Source organism: Cynocephalus volans, chromosome 10, assembly GCF_027409185.1.
Source record: "Cynocephalus volans isolate mCynVol1 chromosome 10, mCynVol1.pri, whole genome shotgun sequence".
Taxonomy (NCBI): Eukaryota; Metazoa; Chordata; class Mammalia; order Dermoptera; family Cynocephalidae; genus Cynocephalus; species Cynocephalus volans.
This window is the reverse complement of record NC_084469.1, coordinates 26,920,643-26,942,119: the sequence shown is the minus strand read 5'-3', so window position 1 is coordinate 26,942,119 and position 21,477 is coordinate 26,920,643. Positions and strand designations below refer to the sequence as shown.

Sequence of the window (21,477 nt, the reverse complement as noted above, 5' to 3'; positions counted from 1 at the left end):
TCCTGATTTCATTGAATTGCTTGTCTGTATTCTTTTGTATCTCATTGAGCTTCCTTAAGATTGTTATTTGAAATTCCCTTACAGGCATTTTGTAATTGTCCTTTTCTTTGGTGTCTGTTATTGGAGACTTATTGTGTTCCTTTGAGGGTGTCATGTTTCTTGTGTGCCTACATGAATGTCTGTACATCTAATGGAGTAGTTGCTTTTCCCAATTTTATGGAGTAGATTATATAGAAGTGACTTTTTCCTCTATGTGCATCCTAGGGTGTGTGTTGAATATGTTGCATTGGCTTTGGTTTTGGGTGGCCTAAATAGTGTAATCTCTGTACAGTTTCTTTGGTTGTAATCCTCTTCAGCAGTGTCTGCAAATGCCTCAGTGGCCTAGCCTGTGGGATTTTGTGCCAACACTGACTCTGTTTTCCTGGGTCGGAGACTCAGGGCTAGTTGTTGGGCTAGGCACGTACAGGCACAGAGGCCCAACTGGCTGTTTGGTAGTCTCTCTGAGGTTCAGAGTCACTGCTCAACCAGCTCTAAGGCCAGGCATGGGCATGTAGACCTGAGGTTGTCTCTCCCAGGGAGTGGTATACTGACTGACCAACTTTTGGGCTAGAAACAAGTGTGCCTGGGTGCAGGGGGGGCAAGCAGCTCTGTGAAGGCCTGTCAGAGTAGTGGATGCCACTGTCTGTCCAGGAGCTGGCATGCATAGATGTAGCAGAGCCAGGTGGTTCTACGGAGGCCTACTGGAGGAGATGAAATCACCACCTCCACTATCAAGAAGGGGGCGGGTGTACACAGGTGCAGCGGGGCCTGGAAGCTCTGTGGAGGTCTACTAGATCAGCTGTTGAGCCTAGAACAATCCTGCCAGGGAGCAGCCAAGCCCTGCAGCTCTGTAGAGACCTGCCATGGGGAGGCAAAGCTGCTACACAATTGCTGTCAGCCAGGGAGCAGGTGTACACTAGTGTAGCAGGGCCCAACAGCTCCGTGGAACAACCATCTGGCTGACTGGGCTCAGCGGGCCAGTGGGTCGTGCAGGGCAGGTACATGTGAATGTGGTGGACCACCCCTTATTGGTGGCCTCCCCACTGAGCAGGTCTGCGTGTTCTCCTGGGGAGGGATGAGGTACTGAGTGGTTTCTTTTTTTTTTAAGAGAGAAATTTTATTTATTTATTTATTTATTTTTTGTCTTTTTGTGACTGGCCGCACCGTGCTCAGCCAGTGAGTGCACTGGCCATCCTTATGTAGGATCCGAACCCGCGGCGGGAGCACTGCTGCGCTCCCAGCGCGGCACTTTCCCAAGTGCGCCACGGGGTCGGCCCCTGAGTGGTTTCTGATGCTGGGATCACAGTTCTTTCTGTCCAGCCTAGGCTCCAGGCAGCCGGGATCATGTGAACAAGGTAGAATGTCAGTGAGGCCTCAGGATGGAGTCAGTTTTCACCAGCCCCCAGGGCAGGACGCACTCTAGCAATGTGTTTGGTTTCAAGATGGTGCTGTGCCATAGCTGCTTAGGTCAGGAGGTGGGTTTGCTCCCCCTGGGCAAGAGGCTGTGTAGCTGCACAAACTCCCAGCTACTCTCCAAACTGAGTTTGGGGCCTGAGAGGACTTGCATACTCTCTTGTGGTAGGGTTTGCTGGAGTTTGTGGCAGCAAGGGGAAATAGCTGTGGATTTTCCAGCTTACCTTCTCTCTGCCTGACTCCTAGCTGGTCCCTACAGGGAGATGGCAAGGCAAGAGCAGGAGGACTTGCTCTGCTCTCTATGGTGCTATCCTGGTCTTCCATGCTCCACAATAATTTCATCACTCCCCTGGTGCTCTGCAGTATATTTCTTCAGTCATTCTGGTCAAAATATGGTAGTGTATTTGTTGTTTTGGTCTCTTTTTGTTGGGGTGATGAGCAGTAGGCATCTCTAGTCAGCCATCTTGTTCTGTCCTCCTAATGGGATTTAGATAGGAGACAAAGAAAGAATAGCATTCCTAATATAGGAGAGTGTGAGTGTGGAAGGATATCCTCCAAAGTCTGGAAGTAGGTGTTTATGTGTTTTAGGAAAAATAAGAAGATAACTGTTTATATCTTAGAAGCAGAGGAGTTTCAGTTTGATAGATCTATGTGAAGAGGAATGACATGACTGCCAGAAAGAGTCTGTCAGTATTATACAGTATGAGGGGAGGCAGGAAAACTATCCAGGAAGCCATTGTGGTAATTCAGGCAAATGTGACAGAAGCAGGAGGATAGCAGGTGTCTTTTATCATGGTATCGATGTAATTAGAATGTTGTTGGCACTCAGTAAATACTGAATGAATGAGAATAGAAGAATGTCGATATCTTTACTAGAAATTATATAGTTTAGAAAGAGAACTTATATGAGAAAACAGGAAGAGTTTGCCTTTGGACATGTGAAACAACATTCAAGTAGAGACAGCTTGAAGACAGTTAAAATAAAACAGAATCAGGACATGCCCTTGTACAAGAGATAGAATCACAATGGCACTGTGTTACTAATTTATTCCATTTGTGACCATATCTCTCTTCCAAATCACTGTCTCTGGCATCTCATCAAGTTTTGTTTATTTTGTAATAGTTCTGTTTATTTTTTTACCTTTGGTATATGACTTAATCTTCATTTAATTTCAACCTATTTGGTGAAATAATTTTTCTATGGATTCAAATATCATGACAATAAGTGTACTACATTGCCCATCTTTTTTTTTTTTTTTTTTTTTTTTGGCTGTGAAAAAAGGAAAGATGTACTTACGTCTTAGTATATGTTCTAGTTAAGGAATATACTAGCCTACACAATATGAGTATTGTACTTAAATAAAAATAGAGAGACAAGGTGGGGAAAAAAGGAAGGTTCATTATAAATATGAGCCAATAATTTAATTCTCATCTTTTTAATCTTTTTTTTCAATTTGAAATAATTTCATACTTACAGAAAAGTTACAAATAACAGTATAAGGAACTTTTTTTTTCTGAGCCACTTGGTAGTAAAATGTTCCATCATCTTGCTTTTCTGTTTTAAGAAACAGAGTGATGATAACATTTCATGGAGAAGCTAAATATTTATTGTGCTTATAACAGGAAATATAGAGACAGATATATATAGAATTTTTTTTTAACAAAAGTAGAGCTTTGCATGTATTAAAAACTGGCTCTAACTGATCACACTGAAGCTGTTCATCTTTTGCTATTAGCCTTTCTGTAGCCTGACTCTGTTCCTCCCACCATGTGAGTTATTCTTCCTGTCCAGAGAACTATCTGCGGCCTATAAATGTTTAGGTGTGGCCACCAGGGGGTGTAGTGAGCTGTCCTCTCATCCTCTTGAGCTCCACTACAGTCCAAAATAGACCCTCTGAGGTGGTTAAGTGCACACTTTTAAAGGCTCTTTTCCTAACTACTTGACAGCAATAAGAATTTTCATTTCACCGAAGTACTCTTTTTTCTGAAGAATGTATTCAGAGATCCTTTTTGTTTTATATTTACCTGGCATGTTCTGCATCTGGTGGCTATGAAAGGCCATACTTAACTCTGGTTTGAAAAGCAAATCTGATTATCACCACCATAATGAAATTATGTATATCTTTTAAAGCTAGGTAAATAATTTTACTTTTTTCCTTCAGATGTTATTCCTCATGGTATAAGCAAACAAAACAAAAACAAAAACAATAAATTTCCACTCAATTCTTGACTTTCCGAAACTAACTTTTGGAAAAGTTGTTTTCCTATACTATAAAAACCCAAAAGCTAATAAAGTATCAAATACCCATCACTGCTGATTGCTTAGGTAACAAAATCATCTTAGCTACATGACTTAGGACTATAAATTCTTATGGACTGCAACCTGGAAAAGAGAGTGTGTGATACTTTCTTTTCAGCTGGACTTTCTCTCCCATTACCAAGGTTAATGTTTAGCAGAAATTCTATATTCCAGAGTGAAAAGGTCTGAGGCAGAATTCTTCCACTAGAAGGGAAGTGGGATGTGGACGTCTGTGGAATTGTGGCCTTTCCCCTTTTCCCACCTTGCAGAGCATTTATACATTCCATAATTCTGTTCTCACTGAAAAACAGGAAGGTGTTAAATCATCTCACATTCAGTGCAGTATTTATTTTTTTTCTGATGGGGTCAGGGGAAATGGGGAAAGGCAACAGTACAATTTTATCAGAAGAGGAAAGAGTTTCCTTTGGGGGGAGGGGAAAGAACTGACAGTCAAGAACTCTTGAAGAACAGTTGAGAGGATACTGTTCCTACCTGCTGTCCCCTCACTCCTGGCAAGCTGGACAGACTGCAAGGCAGGGATGAATGTGGCCACAGTGGCCTATGTCTTAAAAACCCTCCAGATCAAGTTTTAAGATCACGCAGTAGCTGGTTGTAGAAAGAAATGTTTATAATGAAGTTCAAGTTTTCTATAGACAAGGATTGGTGGTTGGAAGATTCTCTCTCTTTGCATCCTTACTCTTCATAAAATAAATATAGGTGCCAGAAAATTGTGCTTTTTTGTTATTTCAGTATAGTACATGTTGTCTTATTAGGCTGTCCTTGAGTGACACTTTATAGGTAAAGTAGGAGTCCTTAAACAGGAAGATCTAGTGGTTAAAAATGCCTGATTTTGCCTCCAGCAAAATAAATAATTCTCAATAATCAATAAGTATGTGTGCGTTAACTACTAAGACCAAGGAGGCATTTCCGTATAAGAACTAGACAGATGTGGTAAATTATCAGCTCTAATGATTAAATAGCTGATAATAACAATGAATTTTTAATTTTAGCCACAATCTAAAATGAGATTTCTGCACTTTTTTAAGTTAAAAAAAAAAAAAAAAACTTTCAGTAGTTGCAAAATGCTATACAAATATTCTTTTTTAAATTAATCCTTTTAAAAACACATTGTCAGGGGACTGCATGAGGGAGTTGAAGCCATAGCCACCACCATCACCTTCGATGCTTCACTCATACCTTCATGGCACACACGTGACAATCCAGATGCACTTCTTGCGTCAGTGTCTATTCACCCCATCAAGGTCCAAAAGAACCAGGCCAAATAGACCACAACCCAGGCCTCAGACAACTTTGAGTAGACAACTTTGTAAGGCTGGTAGACAAAACAATGAAAGATTTACCAGTTCTCTCGGTATTCCTTAATCCAATAAAGTTGACACCTAAAATTGTCACCTAGAGGGAACGAGCAATGAACTACGAGTAAGAAATCCTGATTTTAGTTCTGTCTCACCTCATACAATATTAAGCCTCAATTTCCTCATTTGTAACATGAGGATAACATCTGTTTATCTATCCTATAGGATTGTTGTGAAGTAAAATAATTTATAGGAAATCTCTGTCCTATTCATGATTGTGTCCTTGAATTCTGGCATATATTAGGCACTCAGTAGTTTTACGTACAAGGAATGAATAAAGAACCATACTTTTTGTCCATTTTCAGACTTTGGGAAAAGATATTTAGCCTCTTTTAAACTATTTCCTCAACTGTGTAATAGGAAAGAATATTTTACAGTTTTTCATGAGGATTATTATTCCTTTTTGTAATTATAAACTGAGTTCTTTCAAAATTAGGATCATAATTTTATGTCCATAATAAATAAATCTACACAGTACATATTTCAGAAACCTTTAAAATCACTACAGCCTAGTTCTTCATTAAACACCCCCACCCCACACACAAAAAAAACCTTTAATATTAAGGTTATAGCCATTTTCAGGTAAGTTAAAATATACCTGGCAGGCCAATCTTTTTCTGTTTTCTTTTGTTCAACTATTTCTCTTAAGAGCTAGAACATGTAATCATTGAAATTACTTTTAATACTCAACTGAGTTAGTGGTGATTGTCTTAGGTAATTTGGTATGTAAGTTCTACAGAATACCAAATGACTATTTTGAGGAAACTAAATTTGAACTTTCTATTAAAGGAATGATCTATAGTATATATACATTACACACACAGATACACACTCTCACTGCACATAAAATGTTTATAATTGACATCCTCTGAAACACAAAAATGCAGGCCATGCAGAAGATAAGAAAGGCATATTTAAGAAGAGTTCCAAGTTCCTTAACTGTGATAAGGTAACAATATGCAGGGGCTCAATTTTTACAGTGCCAGAGTCCACTGTGTGAAGTTTATTAACTGGATTTTCCCTGTGCCCCCCAGAGTTTTCTTTGTTTGTTGCATACTGTAGTTTATTTACAGGCATGTTGAACTCTAAATTCCATGTGGCATTTAGGTAGTGATGTCCTGTGGGAGTTTGAGAACTGGCCTAGACTCGAGGAGTTCAGAATTTCTTAGCAGCATGGCAATAATAATGTTAACGACAAAATTGTTTGAAATTGTCAAGGCAGAGGGTCAGCCATTATTTTATTTTATTTTGTTTTATTATTTTATTTTATTTATTTATTTTTGGTGGTTGGCCAATACAGGGATTGAATACTGGAAGCCATTATCTTAACACACTTATCTGTGATTGTGTACCTGCTCTGAGGCAAAAAAAAAAAAAAAAAGAAAGAAAGAAAACCATTAAATGAGTCTACATGGGTCTCTTCATATCTCAAGAATGAGAGGTTAAATTATCGTTTAAAACACACACACACAGCTACATTTGTCTATCACTCTAGCTATTTCTGGAAAATAGCTGATGAGGCAACTTAATATGGATCTTTTAGGTTTAAGTGTGTGAACACATTTTGGAAAACTTTGAACCTCCAAAACATTCTGATGGTCTCATTGACATCTATACCTTTAGTGAAAATATTTGTTTCTTGGAGTTTTTTATTTCGTTTTGTTTTGTTTTTACTGGTCAGCATAGGTCTCGAACCCCAAACTTTGGTGTTATCCGCACCATGCTCTAACTGGCCAGCGCATATTTCTTGGAGTTTACACTCTTTAAATATTACATCTTTTAAGTTAAAAATGCTTAGAGATCAAGATAATTATTATGATATTGTGCTACTTTGTAATTGGGTTAAATATATATTTTACCTGTCTCTAGTGGTTTATTTCTCTCATAAACGTGGTCAGCTCTTTATCACACTAAAAAAATTAAAATATAATTCAAAAATACCACTTTATAACGTTGTTTTCACCTCAAACTACAATTTTATTTTGATTTCTTGAAAGGACAGTCTGTGTTCACTGCCTCCTTTTTGAATTCCCATTCATTCCTCTACCATGAAATTTGACTTTTGCTTCCTTCACCTCTCAAATTGCCACTCTTGTTAAGATCACCGGTGAATACTTTTCGATCCCCGTCTTAAATGATACTATTGACCATTCAAGTTCTCACCTCCTTTGGCTTTCTTACCATAATTCTTTGCTGGTTCTTTTCATATCCTCTGCCCATAGCCTCTCAATTGGTTTTGCCTGCAATTTGTTCCCCATCTATCCCTTAAAAGTTACTTTTTTTTCTCGAGAACCATTCTTGCCTCTCTTTTACTGTATGGTGTAGAGGGAAATTTTCAGCCTTTTTGGGAACGTGGAGCCATTTGAAAAGGCTCCATGTTAGCAAAGCTTTTTCCTTTTCCTTCATAAACTCAAAGTTAACTTATATATGCCTTCAAGCACCAAATTAATGCTTTATATTCATTATTTCATTTAATTCTTATAACATCCCAGGTAATTATTATCACTGCCCATTTTACAGATGAGGAAGCTGAGACTCAAAGAGATTAGTGACTTGCCCAAATCACACAGCACAGAACCTAGATTCAAACTCAGTGTACTCTTGACTCTAAAGCTTTTCCTACCTTCTTCAGGCATGCCCTTTTCCATCTCTTTTCTTTTTGTTAACTTTCCATTTATCCTTTAAAACCAATCTTATATCACCTCTGATGGAGAGTTTTCTCTTCATTCATTCACCCTGTAAAATTTTATTGAGTGCTTTTGACTATTGGGTAGGAACTTGGATTTTAGAATTAGATGAGATGATGGATTGTCCTGGTTCACTGATGCTGCAGTTTCTTAACTTTCCTGCATAACCCACACCCATAAGTTCTTCAGCCCATTCAAGTTTACTTTCATAGAAATAACGACTTTTTACTTTTGTCCTCATACATAATTGGTTTACATAATTAATTAAATTAGGCAGTTACAGTAGGACGTTCAATGGGCATCAACAGTTTTTAAACAAACACATGGGTTCTTGATAAGCATACAATTTAACTGGTAGAAACAGCAGTGAATGGGCATTATAGAGAGGAGAAACCTGTTAAGCAGGAGCATCCCTGCTATCACAGCAGTATCCCTGCTACCACAGCAGTAAGCTTTACAGAGGGAATGGAAACTATTAATCCAGCAAGTCCTTTAAAAGTGGAGGCTGGTTAAGAAAGCTACTGCCTCACAGAACTGCTGTGATGATGAAATGAGATATAATTCATTTATATAGTTTGGCATAATGCTTAGCACATAGTAAATGCTTAATAAATGTTATTGACTATTACTAAGAACCACTATCACCCTGGCTCTCTTTATAGAAGGGATCTTGAATAATGGCAATAACCAAGCAGCCTTGGGTAGTGGTAAAAGGAGGAAAGGAACAATGTCTGCAAATGCAGACTTGTAAAGAGCATGCCATTCAGAGAAAACAGAGTAGTTTGGTGGGCCGTTTTTTCATGTATCTCATCTGTCTCCCCTGCTTTGCTATGAGGTGTTTAATATGTAATGATATATTCTTATTCTTCTTTGAATACCTATCACTAATATAGTGCCTGGCAGAGTTGGCATTTACTATCTTGGCATTCCTCTGTTTACTCATCTGTAAAGCCTGAACAATAAATATAGTATTTGTTCAAACATGAATTAATGTTTGGAAGGGACACTGAAGGTCCCTTTGACTTTGTTTTGAAGGTTCAGCATAAGAAATTCAATATTCTGTTTCTTAGTTTTTTATTATTATTATTGGATTTTTCTCTGGATTCTTAGTACTTGTCATTCCAGTGCTTATCATTATGCCTGTGTGAAAGTGTAAGCAGCAGTTCTTTTGTAGTTAATGCTTTAGTTTGACTGACTAAAGCAATTGTATTAGTCAGGGTTCTCCAGAGAGACAGAATCAATAGGATATGTTATATATGTTATAAATATATGAGGGAGACTTATTAGGGGAATTAGCTCACACAATTGTGAAGAAAAGTCCCACGATAGGCCATCTGTAAACTGGATGCTGGTAGTGTGACTCAGTCCAAGTCCGAAGGCCTCAAAACCACGGAAGCTGATGGTGTCCTTCATGTAAGTCCTGGAACCCAAAAAGCTGAAGAGTGTCGAGCTCTGATGTCGACAGACAGGATAGAAGTGTATCCCTGCTCCAGCGGATAGAGAGATTCACCTTTTCCCTCTATCTTTTGTTCTCTCTGGACCCCCAGCAGATTGGATGTTTCCCACCCACACTAGGGTTGGTCTTTGCCACCCAGTCCACTCAGACTCGCATACCAATCTCACTGGAAACACCCTCACGGACACACCTGAAAAGATAGCTTTACCAGGTTTCTCAGCATTCCTTCCTCTAACCAAGTTGACACCTAGAATTAACCTTCACATCTCTCCTTCTTCGAGATTAAAAAAATAGGGTTCTTGGGAGAAAATATAGCTACCCTTTTTTTTTTGATGCAGAGCAAAATGTGAACTCTTTCAGAGGTGTGAGCTTAATGTTTGATCATACACATCCATCATTCAAGCAGTATCACCCAGTATAGTCCAATATCAATATGGTTCCTTGGAGATGAGGTGGCTGCAGAGAATTAAGATGACTTTAAGCATGGATTGCATCTTTATAAAGAAGGCTTGTTTTAGGGCCCAAATATAGGTATTTGTATACTTTTTCTTTCTTTCTTTTTATTTTTTTTTAGTGATGGGGTTTCTTCTTAAAAGAATTAAGTTTTAAATGTGTATTTAGGTGCCACTTTGGATTACATACAACAATAAAGAGTCAAAATTGGGGGGAGACTGTGTTTTTATTACAGTTTAATTGACTATTTTAATCATCCACTTCTGTTCCAGTAATGTCTAGAATGAATTCCCTGATAATAAGAAAATAATTTTATTTAATCGTAATTCATTCAGTGTTAGCTAAATCTGTCGCTAGGCTCTCAGTCAAAGCCCAAAATTTATTTTATGTGATATTAAAAGGACTATGTAACTGGTTTTCAGTAATCAATATTTTCACTAAGGACTTTTTTTTTTAATTGGCATATTTGTTTATTTCTCACTTTGTGAAAATGTCCTTAATTTGTTGATGTAGCAAACAAATTTCCTCTCTGATTGCTGTGCAAAAGAGCAGAAGATAATCTGCTTTTCAACGATCTTTATAGTTCAGTTGCATACAGGCAATATGCTATATATTAAAAAATTACTAACTGAACTACAGGTATTAAACACTGAAAAAAATAACAGTTCATTATAATTTATTTAATGTAACATTCCAGGAAGTTTGCAGCCATCAGTAGTTCCCATGCAATTTCAGATGCAATTGGGAATTCAGGAATCTTGGTGGAACTGTTAGTCTAGCAAACCTTGTAGGTAAAAATACGTACATATTTTTGATAGCACAGATGAAGGGATCTCTCTAAAACTGACCTCACTGGTTTTGTTCCCAGCGAACTATGTGGACTACTCAACATGGCTTTTATCGTTCCTGATGTTAGTGTATGTTCTCTTTTTACAATAAACTCATGACCATCAGAAGATATCAACTTGATGTACATGACATCAAGGCCTTCACAGCCACTATAGGTTTTCTCCTATCCATTCACTGTGTTCTTATGAAATTCTACTTTGCTTCCACAGGAACTTTAATAGTTTTTCATCAGCCCCGCAGCCACTGAAGCCTGATCCCCATATATTGCCACAGCCCCTATTCCCTGATCCCCAGCTGCCTGCCTATCAGGACTTTATTTTTGACAGTTACTTCATTACTTCCTATTTACTCAGTTTTTAAAAATCAATGTGGACATAGTTATTCTAATTTTAATAAATAGTTTTTTTTTTTAAGTTTGTTAAGAATTGTGTCGAGGGCCGAGCCCGTGGCGCACTCAGGAGAGTGCGGTGCTGGGAGCGCAGCAACGCTCCCGCCGCGGGTTCTGATCCTATATAGGAATGGCTGGTGCACTCACTGGCTGAGTGCCGGTCACGAAAAAGACAAAAAAAAAAAAAAAAAAGAATTGTGTCGAAACAGTAATATCATTCATTTCCCAAAATGAAATTACTATTTTCAACCCAACACAATACTTTTCCTTGAAGACCTTCCTTTTAAAATCCAGTGTGCTGTAACTGAAACAGCATGCAAGCTTGGCTTTCTCTGAATCTCTTACTTTACCTATAAGTTATGAAAACACTAACCCCAAAGAATAATTACTATTAAATTAAGCCACTAAGGTAAAGTACTTTATAAATAAATAATAAATAATGTAATTCCTGGTAATGATAATATAGTCATTTTTAAATGCCACTAAAACAAAAAGATGTATGTATAGTCTGTTCTCAATTATGTGGAAAAAGTACTGGTATTGGTTTTAGAAGACCTACATTTGTATTGGTTGTATGACCTTGGACAAGTACATCAATTCTTTGAAACTCAGTTTCCTCTTCATTAAAAAATTGGCATAATTATTGTGAAGCATAAATAATATACAAGTATGAAAATGTCTCAATTTGTAGGCAAAGTTGTATTGCATAAATGTTGTATCATCGTGGGATTTTATCAATAGTGAATGTCTTTGGTCTAGTTCTTCTCATGGTCAGCTTGTAGCTGAGCATTTTACTGAGATAAATTAATTTAGAAGGTTTATGGGGGGATTATAAAAATCTTCTTTAAACTTTTTAAGGTATTTTTCTTCTAATTATTTAATATAGTCATTTTATTAGGAGTGATTATCAACCATAAACAGTTTTCCAGCTTTGGGCTTTCCAGCTATGGTGAGAAGAAGATTATAAACAAATAATTTCATGAACTCTCTGGAAAAAGCTGGTAAAATCCAAGCCTTTTAAACTAGTTTCCAAGAAGTGATGATGTGAAGATAAATCATAGAGGAACTGGTCTTTTCTCTTTTTATTTGTTAAATAATATAAGGCAAGAACTGAAATAGTAATTAGACTATCAAGCCTAATTATTGTTTTCTGTTAATATACCAGGTCCTTAAGTATCTGAAACCAGTTAATATCCTTCCTCACTGAGATTTTTAGACAAAATATGAACTAGAGGTTTTTGTTTTGTTTTTCCAACATTTTATTAAAAGAAATTTTTTAAACATGCAAATAATTGAAAGAATTGTAAACACCCAAATACATACTACCTTAGATTCAACAATTAGCATTTTGCTATGCAAGTGTGCTTCAAAAAGTTCAAGAACAAATAGAATTAAAAGATAATATGAGGAAAGAAAAAAAAGATAATATGAATCTTTCCATGAACTTCGAAGTACCATTGTATTGGATTTATCACATACCTACCCATTATCCATTCCTGGACTAGAAGTTTTTAAGCAGGAAAAAAAGTTTTGTTTGCCCTTCTATATGTATTTTATATATCAATCTTAAGAAATTTTTAAAAATTAATTTCACTATTTTACAAGCTATAATTTTCTGAATGAACTTTACATTAAAGAAGGATTACTATATGCATAATATAAAAATTTGAATGGAAAGATAAACACCAAATTTAGGAGCTTTGTTGCTTGTATAGAGAGGGGGCAAAGGGCTCATACAATAGTTAACAGGGGGTTTTATGTAAAATAAAAGTAACTTTTTTTCTTAAAGTCTGAATAGTAAAATGTTAGAACATGATAGTGCTTTCTATTGATTACGTGGCTGTTTGTTATTCTCTGTTTTTTGCTGTAAGTTTGAAGTATTTCACAATTAAAAACAAAAAGAAAGATTTGCTACTTAGGCATCTTCTCCCCTGCGAGGTATTTTCACTTCACTTAAGATCCATTGTCCCGTTGGCCTTCCAGCTGAGGTGGATTGAATAGAATCTGACAAAACCTTATCTTTTCTCAGTTGATGTACTAGCTGAAGATTGATACAAAGCGCCCCATCTCTGCTAAGGATTGAGGAGTATAAACTTCATATACTTCTTGGTTTTGCCTAACCTAGAGAATAAAAACAACTTCTGATATTGTGCTTAAATTCTTTGGACATAGTTGACATGGTTATTGAAAATTGTCTAATAGTATAAGTGTGTGATTTTACATGTTCACCTGATTTCAGAGAAGAAAGACATGGAAAGTGAAATGTGGCCAGGGAAGCTGATACATGAAAGCTTAGAGAGATAATGATGCTGCTGGCCAGAACCTGGTAACTTGACCATTCTAAACAAACTGCATAGTACTAAATTGCTTGTGAAAGTGTTGAATCAATCCTGCTGCGATTTGAACTTTTGGCTCCTGAAAGTCTAGAGCAGGCTTAAAAATAAAAATAAAGCTCTTACCTACTGGGTGTGTTCCAGGCCCTCTACTGAATTCTCTGTATGACGAAGGCATCTATCCAAAATAGGCAGCAGGAGAGAGAAAAGAAGAAAAGGCAGTGGTAAAAAGGAGTCTTAGGGCACTGCTCCCTATACCAAGTTTGAGGAAGTAAGCTTCCAGGGAGAAAGAACCTCTGTCGTTAATGTATTGATCCCTTAAGGGAACATTTATCTAGAGCCTAATGTGTGTGTGAAAGAAAGATAGCCTTAAGAAAGATATGGTGGAGTGTGGTATAAAGGATCAGTCATCCAACCAGAATGTATTTAGTGTTTATGACTTGCCAAGGACTGTGCTAGGCTATATAAAGTCCACACACTCACAAAAAGTTAACAGTGTCTGATTTGCTCAGTAGAGAGATAAGTCATACAGGCAATAATTAGAGTGTAGTATGGCTGTGTGTGAGTGTGTGGGTGTGTGCGTATGCATTTTATATTCTGTGGCATATAATAGAGAGTAGAGAATAAGATCTTCAATAACATAATGTAAATTATAAATACTAAAGGAGTTTGAAAAGTGTCATAGCATACTATAAACTGGGAATTGATCATTGGACTTAATCAGAAGACCTAGATTCAAATCCTAGATCTGACACTTATATCAACACTTTGGCAGCTCCCTAAATTTCTGAGGCACTGTTTCCTAATCTGTAAAATGAAGCTGAAAATTTACCTATATACATGATTTTAATGAGAATCATGTGAGGATGGATATAAAACTGTAGAGTTTCTAATTATTGAAAGAGCTGATAATTGAACTAGGCCTTGAAGATTATGTTACTTGTGGATAACCTGAAAGGCTGAATAAAAGTGGTCTCAGAGAGGTTACAATTTGAACACAGAGGAGAATGAGACTTGGAAATAGGAGGACAGGATAGAATCCACCTAATTATAACAAAAAATAATTGTTTTGGAAGGATGGGTAAAAAATAGTTTCACTGATTGTGTTAAAGAAGGATGAAGTTGAGAGGCTATGTGCCATAATGACTGGATTATGGTAGGATTTAAACAATGGAGGATCTGAAGGCTAGAAGGAAGAGTTTGAACTTGATCTGAAAGAGAGTAAGGAACTATTTAGACGTTTGAGAAAGGAATTATTATAAAAGTTTTTAACTCATTCATTTTGATAACCATCATCTAGCAAAGTGTATTCAGGATTAGCCAAACTGAATTCAGTTAATCTGTCAACAATATGTAGGATGAATTGGACCTACATGAGCCTAGATTCTAGGCTTCTATCTACTAGATGTTAGTCTGGTTCATCTTTTTATTTAACTGTAACAAGGAATAGTAATACCTGCCCAGCTAGCAGGCTTATTTTAAATATCAAAGGAGATGATGATGATGCCATTGTCATCCCTAAATACATTAAATGACTCCTTCATGTAGGATGTTGGGTAAGAACTACAGAAACAAAAAGATCTTTAGATATAAGTGCTTTGAAAAATGTCTTGTGATGGATATAAGTTTGAAATAAAGAGTTCTAAGGGATCTGGAAACAGGAGGATGGTATACAACAGCCAAAAGATCATTTTACTGCTATATTTAGTGCTGGGTTAGGTCCCTGTTATTGTTAGGACCTGCTAGATAGGTAGGATCAAGTAGAGGAGGTGCAGTCAGGTAGGTATTTAAGGTCCCCAAGAGTTCTACCTGTTGGCAATAGACCTTTTCAGATTTAATCTGTTATGTAATGAACCTCCATAATCATGGAGACAGTGTAGAATACTGGTTAAGAAAGCAGGTTCTGGAGCCAGAATAACTGGCTGGGTTTGAAACACTGCCATATAAGTTTGGGCAAATTATTTACCTCACTGAGCCTGAGAATTTAGTGAAATTCTGCATGTATACTCTTAATAGAGCACCTGGCACAGAGTGAATGTGAGCTCAGTAAGTATCGGTTATTGTTTTACTTTCAAGATTTGCTCAGCTCCTCTAGGCTTCATTCTTTGTTACTGCCAAATTCACTTCCAATCCTTCTGTCTTAACCCCATTCTAGAACATTGCTGGTAATAGGCCCTGTGTGACTCATTCACCTATATGTTACACAGCATTAGCATTGAACAGATTCAATGATATTTTTCTTCTGAATTTAAAATTACAATGTAATTAAAGTAGTTTAATTATTACATATATTTTGTTATACTCTAAATAATTCTTTGGAATCAATAATCCGTAATATAGATCTTCATAATATTCTCCTTTATAACTTAGTGTATTTTTCTAGTTTCTTTCCAGAAGCATGTTTTACTTCTCTAACATATATAAGTTTTTAATGTAATATGTAAGAGATTGGGTATAGAAGAGGGTCTTGGGCCCTGAGTTCATTTAACAGATCATGGGGTAGGAAGAGACAATAAGATTCCATGGGTAAATAAAAACTAAACCCTTTAGGAGAACAATTAGATAATAGCTATCAAATCCTAAGATGTTTAAAATATTTTAAACTAACTCCCAATATATATTCACATGTATGCACAAAAATTGGGTAAAAGCATGTTCAAAGAGATATTGTATATAATAGTAGAGACTGGAAATAACTTTAATGTCCATCAGTAGAGTACTATTTAGATAAGTTATATATGATCATGCAATAGAATACTATACACTCCTTTAAAAGAATGAGGTAAATTTATATAAACATGGAAAAATGTCCAGGATATATTGATAAGGGGTGGAAAAGGAAGCAGAATTATATGTATACTATAATTCTATGTGTGCGTGCATATATGCTTCTTAAAGAGATGCTACAATATATTGATGTTTGTGTTTGCAAAGAACATTTCTGGAAATATCAGCATACTTCAAAAAGTTCACGGAAAAATAGAATTAAGGATAATACAATCTTCCCATGAACTTTTTGAAGTACTCTTGTATTTACAGTAATCATCCCTGGGAGTAGGATGATAGGGATAAGAAGGGTGACTTTTATTTTACCTTTCTGAATTCTGGAAAAGTGATTTAATCATTTAGCATGTGTTACTTTTATTATTTTATTAAAACTAATTTTTTAAAAATGAAGAAATAGAGCGGGGACTAAATGGTTAAATGTTTTGTAAAGTGTGTTGGATGTGAAAAGTGATCTATAAAGGCCTATTATTTTTACTAAACAATAGAGTGTGGGGCTTTTGTAACCTGAAGAAAGCAGCATTTCAGCATCTCTTCCTACAGGAGCATGTGGTGTTTATGGGGGATAAATGCCTACAGATCGCTTCTCATGGAGTTGACATGAAGATCTTTTTAGTGTTACCCATTGCTCTTATGATGGAAAGTTCCATGGAAAGGACTGTAAAGTTGCATTGTTCAATCTGGGGTTTAAAACTATTGTCAGATATTCTTTCAAGGAAAAAAAAAAACAAACTATTAGCCACTTGGTGATTGTAAAACATGATTGCTTTTAAGAGCCTTTGTTTATAGAGTTTGGTTTATCGTATTGTGTGAAGAGTGCCTTTGACTGAGTGTAGTGAGATACCTCTTGGTGCTGTCTGGGCAATAAATTTGAAAATTTGGGTATTATCTTCAGAGTTTTATCCGAGTGTTTTACAGATTAATAGGGAACAATGTTGTGTTACTCCGGGTAACAGGCTTTTTGTTTTGTTCCTCTTTAAGTGTTGGTTTTCTCCCTTTTTACACTCGGGGGATTAATTTACTATTTGTTTCTCTAGATCAAACCCTTAGAGAAAACATAAAAATACAAATAGGTCCTCTGATTGGTATAGTCATCTTTTCTTATGACCAGATAATTTTTAAAAAATAAAGTTATATGTTAATGCTATTATTTGAAAGCTTAGAAAATGCAAAAATCAAGTAAGCACTGCAGATCTCACATTACTACAGACTGCAATGGTCAGTTAGTGTAATAACCTGGCAAACAATAATAGTAAAGACTTCCTGGATGAAATGGGGAAGTTTGCATGTATTTTAATTTTCTTTCATTCATTCATTCGTCAACTTCTGGATAATAAAAGAAAATAAAAGAAAATAAATACAACTAGCCTTCTATTACTGGAAACTGATTGGACAATTTCTGGATGATGATGAGAATAATAATGAGAATTCGGTATTCAAAAAGTACTTTTTACCATGTATCTTAATAAGCCTGTGAGTTAAACATTACCGTCCCCAGTTTAAGATGAAAGGAACTAGGGCTGGGACAGATTAAGATTTGCCTATTGACAAAGTAGCTGGAATCTAGAACTTCTGATATAGTCATTGCCACTTCTTAATGCTGCCCACTTTAGCTATTATTCAGATTTGTGGAAAAGAGCATAAAGGATCATCTCTAGTCCAACATTTTCATTTTTTCAGTAAATTAAGGCATACAGTGGGCCTTACCTTAAAGTTGCCAGACATTAAGGCTAAAGAGTAGATTTTTATGTCAGGCACTCTTAAGTACTATACATATGTTAACTTAATTAATCCTCACAGTAACTTCATAAATTAGGTGCTAATACTGGGCCACTGATTAAGTAACTCCAAAATTCACAGCTAATGGTGGTACTAGGATTCAAACCCAGCCTATTAATTCCAAGCCCAGAGGTTTTTCAAATTGCTGGGCTCTACTGCTTTGAACTAGGTGACTGTTTAATCTTAAATGGATTAAATGCATTTCTCAGGATCTCAAGATTGGAAGAAATTCCTTCCTCTAAGTTTCCTGTCTCACAGGAACAGATCTTGGGACATTTCCTCAGAGTTTTATTATCCCATTTTACAGATGAAGTTAAGCAACTTGGCTAAAGTCTTAGTTTATTAAGAGACCATGTTAGAACTAGAGCTTAGGTCCTCTGGTTTCTAGCCCACTGCTTTTGACATCAGTTGAAATTTTGTCACAGCAGCGAAACATGCCACATCCTTCATTCACATTTCAGTGCACCTTCAGGTCTGTCCTGGAATACAGTTAGGTCAGCATGTAAGTCTCAGTGTTCACTTTTTTACAGTGATTATACTTTATGGAGGGATACTCATATACATAGTAATGGAAACACCTTATGGATTCAAGGGACATCTATTACCTTAAATTTTTTTAATGCTGTTAACATATGATTTTACAAAAAATTTAATTTGGACATAACTAATGTTGTCAAGAGCCAACATTTTAGAATGTTCATATTTCTGAGTCTTGAAATGGTCAGCAAATGACATGACAAAACTCATTTCAAATCTTCCAACTCAAGTGAGAGTATAAAGAAATGCAGCAATTTTTCTTCAGATCCTTTAAGAAATTTTTTTTTTTATAGACAGCCCTTTCTGACTTCATGTGGAGTACAAAACTAGCTTAGTTTATTTCATGCTGTTCAATTTAATTTGGAATCATTTTTGAATTCCTAGATGCTTAGGTATAGAGAGCTTGCTCCCTAGAGCCTTGTTTCCTGACAGTGGAGAGTAAGGGATTAAATTGAGCAGAAACTAAATTGATTGACATTTTGACACTGAAGACTGAAAAGAAAGGAATTTGTTCAACTTTTTAAAACAGACAGTAGCAGAAAGAACTATCTCCTTATAGGTATCCCAATTTGCAAAGATGATTTAATTTTTTTCTTAAAAAACCAAGAAGCATGTTTTAGCACTTCCCCCAATTTCCTATATTAAAGTTCAAAGTGAGAATTTAACTTTGAAAAGCTTTTGAAAAGGCCTGGATGGGGGTGTTAACACAGCCTCCTTAGCTGAACAGGCACTAACAGAGGTCTTTTGAGGTGAAATGAAAGGACTATGCACTTCTGGGCATCACTATAGCAACATATTTATGAAAAACAAGTATACATATTTATGAAAAACAACTATACATATTTATGAAATATATATCTATGAAATATTTATCTCTAATGTTTTTAAATGCAAGAGATATTAAATGTGAATTAAGATACATTTTCTGCTGACTTCTTTTTCAGACATATACAGATGATTACTATGCCATCATCTTTCGTAAACAGCATTATTTAGTGTTGACAATAAAATCTCATGTCTGCTGTGTCATGACAGGAGTGGAATCACCTTAATAGTGCTATTCTAAAGTGCCTGCTGCCTTTTTTGATCACAGCAGGAGTCTGTAATAAATTACAACCTTAAAGAAGTTTCAAACTGGCAAGTTTGCCAGATATTTTAAGCAATGTATTTTGGGGTGTATCAGATTTTTTCTTACACTGCCATTCGGGTGCCTGTTGACACAGCCTGAATAAATCTTTCAAACATTTTCCTTCCTAGAGATGGGTGAAGCTGATGAACTTCAAGATCCAGACCTTTCATTAACTCTTCACTTGCCACCTGGTTTCTTCCTATTACCAGATCTCTAGGAAACTTAGATATCTCTTTCCAGCATGAGTTTGAAATATTTCAGTGCCTTCCCACAGCTTTAAGTTTTATGGAAGGATCAACTAACAAAAGAGTGACTCTGGTTTTAGGCACAGAATTATAGTTTAGATTGATTATTTCATTACTAGTATTTTGGGAGAATTGCCAAACTTCACAGTAGGAAAAGAGCCTGAAAATTTATATAAAACAAAAACTTGTTTTTTCTTGATTCCATCATGTTGAGTCTTAAAGTGACTTCTTCCTACTTTTAGTCTGATTTCTCTTCTTATTGATTAAAGTCATTCTTTAAAATTATTATTAATTTCTGGGTCTAGAATTCCTAATACAGCTTCATTGATATATCTTAGTCAAGCATTCAGAAATCTAAAAATACTGATGCCAGCCCCTTTTGCAAGCCACTACATAGCATGCAGGAGGGAGGGAAGGAGGGAGAGCGCTGACTCACTTTACAAAGAGTTGATTCCTGCTCAGGTGAAAGGAATTGTTCGTGGTAAGGCTTACGCGCCGTAAAGTCATCAGAGAATACCATTTGGTGGTAAAAGGTCTAGATCAGGACTCATATGACCTGAGTTGCTGTCTGAATAACACCATTTACAAATAAGGTCATCTGCCTAGACCGAATGCTTTCCTATCTGTAAAATGAGGGTATAACCTCTAGCCTGCCATTTGAACTATGGCTGCACATTGAAATCACCAGGGGAGCTTTGAAAAATAATGACGTCTAGATCCCACCCTCAAGAGAGCCGATTTGATTGATCTAAGGTGCAGCCTGGGCATTGGAATTTTAAACATCTCCACAAGTAGTTCTATGTGCAGCTAAGGCTGTGAATCCTTGGTTTGGAGGACTGCTAGGAATGCCGTCTGTACATTTATTTACAAGGGTTAGCAGATGCTATGGACAGTGTAAACAGGGGTTTTTTCCCCACCATAGATTCAGCTGTTTAGTTTTTAGTTTTTTTTTTTTAATCTATCTGATCTCTGAATTCCCCGAGTACATAGGAAGCCGTTGATAAATATTTGTTTCAGTTGTGAATGTACGACCTCTTAAAATTTTAAGGTCATTCAAAAACGGGTTTGTTTGAGGCACAATGTTATAGAGCCGGTTAAAAGGCAGGACTTTTCTGTTTAAACATTCTCCCTTAGGGAAACGCGAGCCTTTCTCGCCCACCCGCGGCTCGCTTCACTCCTTCACCCAAGCATTGACGTCTTCGGACCGCCCCTTGCCCTGCAGGCGCAGACGAGCGCTGCGGGATCAGCGTGGGCGCCTGGAGCTCCGGGGCGGGGCGTTGTCCGGACCCACCTCCCGGCTTTCAGGATTGCCCCGCCCCACCGCTCCGCCCCGGATGCGAGTTGGGGGCCGGCTACGGCGGCGCCCGGCCTCCGTAACTACACAGCGGAGCCCCGGGGCTTAGGCGGCTGCCAGCGCGCGACCCGGCGGGCCCGTCTCGGCCGCCGGGAGCCCGCGCTGCCTGCGCCTCTGGCCGGTGGAGTCCAACGCGAGCGCCCCGTGCCCGAGCCGGGCGGGGGCCAGGATGCGGAGCTGTGCGCCTTGAGCCGGCCACATGACCCTGAGCACATTGGCCCGCGAGAGGAAGGCGCCCCCCGCCTGCACCTGCAGCCTCGGTGGCCCAGACATGATCCCTTACTTCTCCGCCAACGCGGTTATCTCGCAGAACGCCATCAACCAGCTGTAAGTCCGCCGTGCTCCCACCCGTTTCT

The 21,477-nt window shown here is 37.3% G+C and overlaps 1 protein-coding gene and 1 pseudogene across 5 annotated transcripts in view; one reads left to right on the top strand and one right to left on the bottom strand.

Moving 5' to 3' along the window:
• Positions 1-21,477, top strand: part of SSH2 (slingshot protein phosphatase 2) — a 265,214-nt gene that overhangs the window by 128,712 nt on the left and 115,025 nt on the right. For 2 of the 5 annotated variants that reach the window (XM_063113273.1, XM_063113272.1), the window contains exon 1: positions 21,125-21,448. The exons of the other annotated variants lie outside the window; for them this stretch is intronic. In XM_063113273.1, the coding sequence (XP_062969343.1) occupies positions 21,321-21,448 (128 nt within the window). In that variant the 5' untranslated portion in view covers positions 21,125-21,320. Of the gene's footprint in view, positions 1-21,124; positions 21,449-21,477 lie in introns of those variants that run through there. 5 annotated transcript variants of the gene reach the window in all.
• On the bottom strand, positions 10,400-17,662 carry LOC134389506 (elongin-C-like; annotated as a pseudogene).